Here is a 12,145-nt window from a genome sequence, read left to right on the forward strand (position 1 = left end):
GGCCCAGCCAGAGCCCGGACTTGAACACCTCTAGAGAGACCTGAAAATAGCTATACTGTGATGCTTCTCAGCCAATCTGACAGAGCTTGAGAGGATCTGCAGAGAAGAATGGGAGAAACTCCCCAAATACAGATGTGCCAAGCTTGTAGCATCATACCCAAGAAGACTCAAGGCTGTAATCGCTGCCAAAGGTACTTCAACAAAGTACTGAGTAAAGGGTCTGAATTCTTATGGAAATGTGTTAATCCAGTTGTATATTCTTTATAAATGAGCAAAAATGTCTAAAAACCTGTTTTTGCTTTGCCAGCATGGGGGTATTGTGATGTCATTATAGGGTATTGTGATGTCATTATAGGGTATTGTGATGTCATTATGGGGTATTGTGATGCCATTATGGGGTATTGTGTGTAGATTGATGAGGGGAAAAAACTGTTCATTCCATTTTAGAATGAGGCTGTAACGTAACAAAATGTGAAAAAAGTCAAGGGGTCTGAATACTTTCTGAATTCACTGTATCTACTTACATGGATGAATGTGTTAATATAGATTTATTTTCTGGTGATCTAGGAGACAAATTGTTCAGTTGGTAGGGAAAATTTTTGGAGAAAACGTGTGTCTCTTAAAATGACAACGGTGTTGTGTTTAATGAAAAACACCCCACATCCTACTTGACCTCTTGACCTGATGACATCTCTTCTACCCCTCTCTCTACCCAGAACCATCCAGTGTCCAGAACCCCAACGCCATCCACTCTGCCAGGGACGACTTCCTGAAAGTCTACTGGCGCCATGCGTCCGGAGACTTGGACCGTTACGAGGTGGTCATTAAGTACAACAACACGGTCGTCCAGAACCAGACGGTGGCGCGCTCGCAGAACGACTGCGTGTTCAGCTCCCTGGTCCCCGGGAGGCTTTATACAGTCACTGTCAGCACCTGGAGCGGAGAGTACCAGTCCAGTGTTTCTACTGACGGGAGAACGTGTGAGTCTATTAACTACAGTCTGTGAGTCTGTGTCTGTTGCTACTGACAGGAAAATGTGTGAGTCTATTAACTACAGTCTGTGTCTGTTGCTACTGACAGGAGAACGTGTGAGTCTATTAACTTCAGTCTGTGTCTGTTTCTACTGACAGGAGAACGTGTGAGTCTATTAACTACAGTCTGTGAGTCTATTAACTACAGTCTGTGTATGTTGCTACTGACAGGAGAACGTGTGAGTCTATTAACTACAGTCTGTGAGTCTGTGTCTGTTGCTACTGACAGGAGAATGTGTGAGTCTATTAACTACAGTCTGTGAGTCTGTGTCTGTTGCTACTGACATGAGAATGTGTGAGTCTATTAACTACAGTCTGTGTCTGTTGCTACTGACAGGAGAATGTGTGAGTCTATTAACTACAGCCTGTGAGTCTGTGTCTGTTGCTACTGACATGAGAATGTGTGAGTCTATTAACTACAGTCTGTGTCTGTTGCTACTGACAGGAGAATGTGTGAGTCTATTAACTACAGTCTGTGTCTGTTGCTACTGACAGGAGAACGTGTGAGTCTATTAACTACAGTCTGTGAGTCTGTGTCTGTTGCTACTGACAGGAGAACGTGTGAGTCTATTAACTACAGTCTGTGTCTGTTGCTACTGACAGGAGAATGTGTGAGTCTATTAACTACAGTCTGTGTCTGTTGCTACTGACAGGAGAACGTGTGAGTCTATTAACTACAGTCTGTGTCTGTTGCTACTGACAGGAGAACGTGTGAGTCTATTAACTACAGTCTGTGAGTCTGTGTCTGTTGCTACTGACAGGAGAACGTGTGAGTCTATTAACTACCGTCTGTGAGTCTGTGTCTGTTGCTACTGACAGGAGAACGTGTGAGTCTATTAACTACAGTCTGTGAGTCTGTGTCTGTTGCTACTGACAGGAAAATGTGTGAGTCTATTAACTACAGTCTGTGAGTCTATTAACTACAGTCTGTGAGTCTGTGTCTGTTTCTACTGACGGGAGAATGTGTGAGTCTATTAAATACAGTCTGTGAGTCTATTAACTACAGTCTGTGAGTCTATTAACTACAGTCTGTGTCTGTTGCTACTGACGGGAGAATGTGTGAGTCTATTAACTACAGTCTGTGTCTGTTGCTACTGACAGGAGAATGTGTGAGTCTATTAACTACAGTCTGTGTCTGTTGCTACTGACAGGAGAACGTGTGAGTCTATTAACTACAGTCTGTGAGTCTATTAACTACAGTCTGTGAGTCTATTAACTACAGTCTGTGAGTCTATTAACTACAGTCTGTGAGTCTATTAACTACAGTCTGTGAGTCTATTAACTACAGTCTGTGTCTGTTGCTACTGACGGGAGAACGTGTGAGTCTATTAACTACAGTCTGTGTCTGTTGCAACTGATGGCAGAATGTGTGAGTCTATTAACTACAGTCTGTGTCTGTTGCTACTGACAGGAGAACGTGTGAGTCTATTAACTACTGTCTGTGAGTCTATTAACTACAGTCTGTGTCTGTTGCTACTGACAGGAGAACGTGTGAGTCTATTAACTACAGTCTGTGTCTGTTGCTACTGACAGGAGAACGTGTGAGTCTATTGACTACAGTCTGTGAGTCTATTAACTACAGTCTGTGAGTCTGTGTCTGTTGCTACTGACAGGAGAACGTGTGAGTCTATTAACTACAGTCTGTGAGTCTGTGTCTGTTGCTACTGACAGGAGAACGTGTGAGTCTATTGACTACAGTCTGTCTGTTGCTACTGACAGGAGAACGTGTGAGTCTATTAACTACAGTCTGTGAGTCTGTGTCTGTTGCTACTGACAGGAGAACGTGTGAGTCTATTAACTACAGTCTGTGAGTCTGTGTCTGTTGCTACTGACAGGAGAACGTGTGAGTCTATTAACTACAGTCTGTGAGTCTGTGTCTGTTTCTACTGACAGGAGAACGTGTGAGTCTATTAACTACCGTCTGTGAGTCTGTGTCTGTTTCTACTGACAGGAGAACGTGTGAGTCTATTAACTACCGTCTGTGAGTCTGTGTCTGTTGCTACTGACAGGAGAATGTGTGAGTCTATTAACTACAGTCTGTGTCTGTTGCTACTGACAGGAGAACGTGTGAGTCTATTAACTACAGTCTGTGAGTCTATTAACTACAGTCTGTGTCTGTTGCTACTGACAGGAGAACGTGTGAGTCTATTAACTACAGTCTGTGAGTCTATTAACTACAGTCTGTGTCCGTTGCTACTGACAGGAGAACGTGTGAGTCTATTAACTACAGTCTGTGAGTCTATTAACTACAGTCTGTGTCTGTTGCTATTGACAGGAGAACGTGTGAGTCTATTAACTACAGTCTGTGAGTCTATTAACTACAGTCTGTGTCTGTTGCTACTGAGAGGAGAACGTGTGAGTCTATTAACTACAGTCTGTGAGTCTGTGTCTGTTGCTACTGACAGGAGAACGTGTGAGTCTATTAACTACAGTCTGTGTCTGTTTCTACTGACAGGAGAACGTGTAAGTCTATTAACTACAGTCTGTGTCTGTTGCTACTGACAGGAGAACGTGTGAGTCTATTAACTACAGTCTGTGAGTCTATTAACTACAGTCTGTGTCTGTTGCTACTGACAGGAGAACGTGTGAGTCTATTAACTACAGTCTGTGAGTCTATTAACTACAGTCTGTGTCTGTTGCTACTGACAGGAGAACGTGTGAGTCTATTAACTACAGTCTGTGAGTCTGTGTATGTTGCTACTGACAGAAGAACGTGTGAGTCTATTAACTACAGTCTGTGTCTGTTGCTACTGACAGGAGAATGTGTGAGTCTATTAACTACAGTCTGTGTCTGTTGCTACTGACAGGAGAACGTGTGAGTCTATTAACTACAGTCTGTGAGTCTATTAACTACAGTCTGTGTCTGTTGCTACTGACAGGAGAATGTGTGAGTCTATTAACTACAGTCTGTGAGTCTATTAACTACAGTCTGTGTCTGTTGCTACTGACAGGAGAACGTGTGAGTCTATTAACTACAGTCTGTGTCTGTTGCTACTGACAGGAGAACGTGTGAGTCTATTAACTACAGTCTGTGTCTGTTGCTACTGACAGGAGAACGTGTGAGTCTGTTAACTACAGTCTGTGTCTGTTTCTACTGACAGGAGAACGTGTGAGTCTATTAACTACAGTCTGTGAGTCTATTAACTACAGTCTGTGTCTGTTGCTACTGACAGGAGAATGTGTGAGTCTATTAACTACAGTCTGTGAGTCTGTGTCTGTTGCTACTGACAGGAGAACGTGTGAGTCTATTAACTACAGTCTGTGAGTCTGTGTCTGTTGCTACTGACAGGAGAACGTGTGAGTCTATTAACTACAGTCTGTGTCTGTTTCTACTGACAGGAGAACGTGTGAGTCTATTAACTACAGTCTGTGTCTGTTGCTACTGACAGGAGAATGTGTGAGTCTATTAACTACAGTCTGTGTCTGTTTCTACTGACAGGAGAATGTGTGAGTCTATTAACTACAGTCTGTGAGTCTATTAACTACAGTCTGTGAGTCTATTAACTACAGTCTGTGTCTGTTGCTACTGACAGGAGAACGTGTGAGTCTATTAACTACAGTCTGTGTCTGTTGCTACTGACGGGAGAATGTGTGAGTCTATTAACTACAGTCTGTGTCTGTTGCTACTGACAAGAGAATGTGTGAGTCTATTAACTACAGTCTGTGTCTGTTGCTACTGACAGGAGAACGTGTGAGTCTATTAACTACAGTCTGTGAGTCTATTAACTACAGTCTGTGTCTGTTGCTACTGACAGGAGAATGTGTGAGTCTATTAACTGCAGTCTGTGTCTGTTGCTACTGACAGGAGAATGTGTGAGTCTATTAACTACAGTCTGCGTCTGTTGCTACTGACAGGAGAACGTGTGAGTCTATTAACTACAGTCTGCGTCTGTTGCTACTGACGGGAGAATGTGTGAGTCTATTAACTACAGTCCGTGAGTCTATTAACTACAGTCTGTGAGTCTATTAACTACAGTCTGTGTCTGTTGCTACTGACAGGAGAATGTGTGAGTCTATTAACTACAGTCTGTGTCTGTTGCTACTGACAGGAGAACGTGTGAGTCTATTAACTACAGTCTGTGAGTCTATTAACTACAGTCTGTGTCTGTTGCTACTGACAGGAGAATGTGTGAGTCTATTAACTACAGTCTGTGAGTCTATTAACTACAGTCTGTGTCTGTTGCTACTGACAGGAGAATGTGTGAGTCTATTAACTACAGTCTGTGAGTCTATTAACTACAGTCTGTGTCTGTTGCTACTGACAGGAGAACGTGTGAGTCTATTAACTACAGTCTGTGTCTGTTGCTACTGACAGGAGAATGTGTGAGTCTATTAACTACAGTCTGTGAGTCTATTAACTACAGTCTGTGTCTGTTGCTACTGACAGGAGAACGTGTGAGTCTATTAACTACAGTCTGTGTCTGTTGCTACTGACAGGAGAACGTGTGAGTCTATTAACTACAGTCTGTGTCTGTTGCTACTGACAGGAGAATGTGTGAGTCTATTAACTACAGTCTGTGTCTGTTTCTACTGACAGGAGAATGTGTGAGTCTATTAACTACAGTCTGTGTCTGTTGCTACTGACAGGAGAATGTGTGAGTCTATTAACTACAGTCTGTGTCTGTTTCTACTGACAGGAGAACGTGTGAGTCTATTAACTACAGTCTGTGAGTCTGTGTCTGTTGCTACTGACAGGAGAATGTGTGAGTCTATTAACTACAGTCTGTGTCTGTTGCTACTGACAGGAGAACGTGTGAGTCTATTAACTACAGTCTGTGTCTGTTGCTACTGACAGGAGAACGTGTGAGTCTATTAACTACAGTCTGTGAGTCTGTGTCTGTTGCTACTGACAGGAGAACGTGTGAGTCTATTAACTACCGTCTGTGAGTCTGTGTCTGTTGCTACTGACAGGAGAACGTGTGAGTCTATTAACTACAGTCTGTGAGTCTGTGTCTGTTGCTACTGACAGGAAAATGTGTGAGTCTATTAACTACAGTCTGTGAGTCTATTAACTACAGTCTGTGAGTCTGTGTCTGTTTCTACTGACGGGAGAATGTGTGAGTCTATTAAATACAGTCTGTGAGTCTATTAACTACAGTCTGTGAGTCTATTAACTACAGTCTGTGTCTGTTGCTACTGACGGGAGAATGTGTGAGTCTATTAACTACAGTCTGTGTCTGTTGCTACTGACAGGAGAATGTGTGAGTCTATTAACTACAGTCTGTGTCTGTTGCTACTGACAGGAGAACGTGTGAGTCTATTAACTACAGTCTGTGAGTCTATTAACTACAGTCTGTGAGTCTATTAACTACAGTCTGTGAGTCTATTAACTACAGTCTGTGAGTCTATTAACTACAGTCTGTGAGTCTATTAACTACAGTCTGTGTCTGTTGCTACTGACGGGAGAACGTGTGAGTCTATTAACTACAGTCTGTGTCTGTTGCAACTGATGGCAGAATGTGTGAGTCTATTAACTAGAGTCTGTGTCTGTTGCTACTGACAGGAGAACGTGTGAGTCTATTAACTACTGTCTGTGAGTCTATTAACTACAGTCTGTGTCTGTTGCTACTGACAGGAGAACGTGTGAGTCTATTAACTACAGTCTGTGTCTGTTGCTACTGACAGGAGAACGTGTGAGTCTATTGACTACAGTCTGTGAGTCTATTAACTACAGTCTGTGAGTCTGTGTCTGTTGCTACTGACAGGAGAATGTGTGAGTCTATTAACTATAGTCTGTGTCTGTTGCTACTGACAGGAGAACGTGTGAGTCTATTAACTACAGTCTGTGAGTCTGTGTCTGTTGCTACTGACAGGAGAACGTGTGAGTCTATTGACTACAGTCTGTCTGTTGCTACTGACAGGAGAACGTGTGAGTCTATTAACTACAGTCTGTGAGTCTGTGTCTGTTGCTACTGACAGGAGAACGTGTGAGTCTATTAACTACAGTCTGTGAGTCTGTGTCTGTTGCTACTGACAGGAGAACGTGTGAGTCTATTAACTACAGTCTGTGAGTCTGTGTCTGTTTCTACTGACAGGAGAACGTGTGAGTCTATTAACTACCGTCTGTGAGTCTGTGTCTGTTTCTACTGACAGGAGAACGTGTGAGTCTATTAACTACCGTCTGTGAGTCTGTGTCTGTTGCTACTGACAGGAGAATGTGTGAGTCTATTAACTACAGTCTGTGTCTGTTGCTACTGACAGGAGAACGTGTGAGTCTATTAACTACAGTCTGTGAGTCTATTAACTACAGTCTGTGTCTGTTGCTACTGACAGGAGAACGTGTGAGTCTATTAACTACAGTCTGTGAGTCTATTAACTACAGTCTGTGTCCGTTGCTACTGACAGGAGAACGTGTGAGTCTATTAACTACAGTCTGTGAGTCTATTAACTACAGTCTGTGTCTGTTGCTATTGACAGGAGAACGTGTGAGTCTATTAACTACAGTCTGTGAGTCTATTAACTACAGTCTGTGTCTGTTGCTACTGAGAGGAGAACGTGTGAGTCTATTAACTACAGTCTGTGAGTCTGTGTCTGTTGCTACTGACAGGAGAACGTGTGAGTCTATTAACTACAGTCTGTGTCTGTTTCTACTGACAGGAGAACGTGTAAGTCTATTAACTACAGTCTGTGTCTGTTGCTACTGACAGGAGAACGTGTGAGTCTATTAACTACAGTCTGTGAGTCTATTAACTACAGTCTGTGTCTGTTGCTACTGACAGGAGAACGTGTGAGTCTATTAACTACAGTCTGTGAGTCTATTAACTACAGTCTGTGTCTGTTGCTACTGACAGGAGAACGTGTGAGTCTATTAACTACAGTCTGTGAGTCTGTGTATGTTGCTACTGACAGAAGAACGTGTGAGTCTATTAACTACAGTCTGTGTCTGTTGCTACTGACAGGAGAATGTGTGAGTCTATTAACTACAGTCTGTGTCTGTTGCTACTGACAGGAGAACGTGTGAGTCTATTAACTACAGTCTGTGAGTCTATTAACTACAGTCTGTGTCTGTTGCTACTGACAGGAGAATGTGTGAGTCTATTAACTACAGTCTGTGAGTCTATTAACTACAGTCTGTGTCTGTTGCTACTGACAGGAGAACGTGTGAGTCTATTAACTACAGTCTGTGTCTGTTGCTACTGACAGGAGAACGTGTGAGTCTATTAACTACAGTCTGTGTCTGTTGCTACTGACAGGAGAACGTGTGAGTCTGTTAACTACAGTCTGTGTCTGTTTCTACTGACAGGAGAACGTGTGAGTCTATTAACTACAGTCTGTGAGTCTATTAACTACAGTCTGTGTCTGTTGCTACTGACAGGAGAATGTGTGAGTCTATTAACTACAGTCTGTGAGTCTGTGTCTGTTGCTACTGACAGGAGAACGTGTGAGTCTATTAACTACAGTCTGTGAGTCTGTGTCTGTTGCTACTGACAGGAGAACGTGTGAGTCTATTAACTACAGTCTGTGTCTGTTTCTACTGACAGGAGAACGTGTGAGTCTATTAACTACAGTCTGTGTCTGTTGCTACTGACAGGAGAATGTGTGAGTCTATTAACTACAGTCTGTGTCTGTTTCTACTGACAGGAGAATGTGTGAGTCTATTAACTACAGTCTGTGAGTCTATTAACTACAGTCTGTGAGTCTATTAACTACAGTCTGTGTCTGTTGCTACTGACAGGAGAACGTGTGAGTCTATTAACTACAGTCTGTGTCTGTTGCTACTGACGGGAGAATGTGTGAGTCTATTAACTACAGTCTGTGTCTGTTGCTACTGACAAGAGAATGTGTGAGTCTATTAACTACAGTCTGTGTCTGTTGCTACTGACAGGAGAACGTGTGAGTCTATTAACTACAGTCTGTGAGTCTATTAACTACAGTCTGTGTCTGTTGCTACTGACAGGAGAATGTGTGAGTCTATTAACTGCAGTCTGTGTCTGTTGCTACTGACAGGAGAATGTGTGAGTCTATTAACTACAGTCTGCGTCTGTTGCTACTGACAGGAGAACGTGTGAGTCTATTAACTACAGTCTGCGTCTGTTGCTACTGACGGGAGAATGTGTGAGTCTATTAACTACAGTCCGTGAGTCTATTAACTACAGTCTGTGAGTCTATTAACTACAGTCTGTGTCTGTTGCTACTGACAGGAGAATGTGTGAGTCTATTAACTACAGTCTGTGTCTGTTGCTACTGACAGGAGAACGTGTGAGTCTATTAACTACAGTCTGTGAGTCTATTAACTACAGTCTGTGTCTGTTGCTACTGACAGGAGAATGTGTGAGTCTATTAACTACAGTCTGTGAGTCTATTAACTACAGTCTGTGTCTGTTGCTACTGACAGGAGAATGTGTGAGTCTATTAACTACAGTCTGTGAGTCTATTAACTACAGTCTGTGTCTGTTGCTACTGACAGGAGAACGTGTGAGTCTATTAACTACAGTCTGTGTCTGTTGCTACTGACAGGAGAATGTGTGAGTCTATTAACTACAGTCTGTGAGTCTATTAACTACAGTCTGTGTCTGTTGCTACTGACAGGAGAACGTGTGAGTCTATTAACTACAGTCTGTGTCTGTTGCTACTGACAGGAGAACGTGTGAGTCTATTAACTACAGTCTGTGTCTGTTGCTACTGACAGGAGAATGTGTGAGTCTATTAACTACAGTCTGTGTCTGTTTCTACTGACAGGAGAATGTGTGAGTCTATTAACTACAGTCTGTGTCTGTTGCTACTGACAGGAGAATGTGTGAGTCTATTAACTACAGTCTGTGTCTGTTTCTACTGACAGGAGAACGTGTGAGTCTATTAACTACAGTCTGTGAGTCTGTGTCTGTTGCTACTGACAGGAGAATGTGTGAGTCTATTAACTACAGTCTGTGTCTGTTGCTACTGATGGCAGAATGTGTGAGTCTATTAACTACAGTCTGTGTCTGTTGCTACTGACAGGAGAATGTGTGAGTCTATTAACTACAGTCTGTGAGTCTGTGTCTGTTGCTACTGCAGTGTTTGTAGAAGGTTTCAGTAAAATACTGTGCTGCTGAGTATTCTGTGTGGCCAAGTCCACGGAAAACCAATATACAACTTGTTTCGAAGAATTTCTAGGTGTGATATCTAGAATTCAGCGCATGGGAATTGTACCTACGATCACATTCAGTAACATTTTGGCAGCGCAAAGTTAACCTTAAACTAGTGGGCATCATGGGTCAAATTCCCCTCAGCCAATCAAACCACTGAGCCCTTTAGTGTTCTGTGAATAGTTGAAATGTTTAAATAAAGTTGTATTTGACTGTCTCCGTAGTCCCCTCTGCGGTGCGGAGCCTGGCCTTGGGTGACAGTGGTACAGGTGATCTGGTGGTCACATGGTCTCCAGCGCTGGGGGACGTTGATCACTACGAGGTCCAGATCCTCTTCAACGACACGCGGGTTTACCCGCCCGTAACCCTGGGCAACGAGGCCCGTGACCACCGCCTGGCCTCGCTCACCCCGGGACGCCTGTACAAGATGGTGGTGTCCACCTTCAGTGGACCCAACCAGAGACCTCAGTTCATCGAGGGCAGGACAGGTCAGTAGGGGAACAGAGTGGGCAGCTGCCCGGGTTGGTTTTCCAAATAACCTCACATTGTGTTTCATAGCATTTCTGTCACAGGTATTTCAGGTAAAACAACAGAATAACCTCCTGTTATCACTTCATTACGTAGAACATCATCTAAAGATTTTAAAATAAAAAAACACCACGTAGTTTTTTTGGCCAGTCTTCAACTTGTTTTTATATAAGTGATCCACATTGTGACCCATCTCCATTCTCCCCCCCGCCAACCTTTAATCCTGTCTCTCTGCCTTCTCTCTCAACCCCCCCCCCCTTACTCCTGTCTCTCTGCCTTCTCTCTCAAACCCCCCCCCCCTTACTCCTGTCTCTCTGCCTTCTCTCTCAACCCCCCCCCCCCCTTTACTCCTGTCTCTCTGCCTTCTCTCTCAACCCCCCCCCCCCTTTACTCCTGTCTCTCTGCCTTCTCTCTCAACCCCCCCCCCCTTACTCCTGTCTCTCTGCCTTCTCTCTCAACCCCCCCCCCCCCCCTCCCTTTACTCCTGTCTCTCTGCCTTCTCTCTCAACCCCCCCCCCCCCCCTTACTCCTGTCTCTCTGCCTTCCCTCTCAACCCCCCCCCCCAGTCCCAAGCCAGGTGAGGAACCTCCATGCCCGGCCAGGGGACCAGGCTGCCAGCCTGAAGGTGTCCTGGACCCCTGGTGATGGAGACGTGGACATGTACACCGTGTCCCTATCCCAGGGAGCACACCTTCTGGAGACCAGACCTGTCCCCAAACACGTCACTGAGCTGGACTTTCAGGGTCTGGTACCAGGACAGCTGTACGGGGTCGAGGTTCAGTCCCTGAGTGGAATACTGGTCAATAATTCAACAACTACTGGACGAACAGGTGAGAAGAAGGGAGGGGAATAGCAGAGGGAATAGGAGAGGGAATAGGAGAGAGAATAGGAGAGGGAATAGGAGAGGGAATAGCAGAGGGAATAGGAGAGGGAATAGGAGAGAGAGGGGAATAGGAGGGGGAATGGGAGGAGAATAGGAGAGAGAGGGGAATAGGAGAGGGAATAGCAGAGGGAATAGGAGAGGGAATAGGAGGAGAATAGGAGATAGAGGGGAATAGGAGAGGGAATGGGGGAAAATAGGAGAGAGAGGGGAATAGGAGGGGGAATAGCAGAGGGAATAGGAGAGGGAATAGGAGAGGGAATGGGAGGAGAATAGGAGAGAGAGGGGAATAGGAGGGGGAATGGGAGGAGAATAGGAGAGGGAATGGGAGGAGAATAGGAGAGAGAGGGGAATAGGAGGGGGAATGGGAGGAGAATAGGAGAGAGAGGGGAATAGGAGGGGGAATGGGAGGAGAATGGGAGAGGGAATGGGAGGAGAATAGGAGAGAGAGGGGAATAGGAGGGGGAATGGGAGGAGAATAGGAGAGGGAATGGGAGGGGAATAGGAGAGGGAATGGGAGGAGAATAGGAGAGGGAATGGGAGGAGAATAGGAGAGAGAGGAGAATAGGAGAGGGAATGGGAGGAGAATAGGATAGAGAGAATAGGATGGGGAATGGGAGGAGAATAGGAGAGGGAATGGG

The 12,145-nt window shown here is 44.4% G+C and overlaps 1 protein-coding gene across 1 annotated transcript in view; it reads left to right on the forward strand.

Annotated features, from left to right (window-relative positions):
- LOC139394623 (receptor-type tyrosine-protein phosphatase beta-like) overlaps positions 1 to 12,145 on the forward strand; it is a 115,909-nt gene that overhangs the window by 24,011 nt on the left and 79,753 nt on the right. The window contains exons 9-11 of the mRNA XM_071142724.1: positions 717 to 980; positions 10,321 to 10,584; positions 11,191 to 11,454. Coding sequence (XP_070998825.1) covers positions 717 to 980; positions 10,321 to 10,584; positions 11,191 to 11,454 — 792 coding nt within the window. The remainder of the gene's footprint in view (positions 1 to 716; positions 981 to 10,320; positions 10,585 to 11,190; positions 11,455 to 12,145) is intronic.

The sequence above is a fragment of the Oncorhynchus clarkii genome, unplaced genomic scaffold, assembly GCF_045791955.1.
Source record: "Oncorhynchus clarkii lewisi isolate Uvic-CL-2024 unplaced genomic scaffold, UVic_Ocla_1.0 unplaced_contig_797_pilon_pilon, whole genome shotgun sequence".
NCBI classification, from domain to species: Eukaryota; Metazoa; Chordata; class Actinopteri; order Salmoniformes; family Salmonidae; genus Oncorhynchus; species Oncorhynchus clarkii.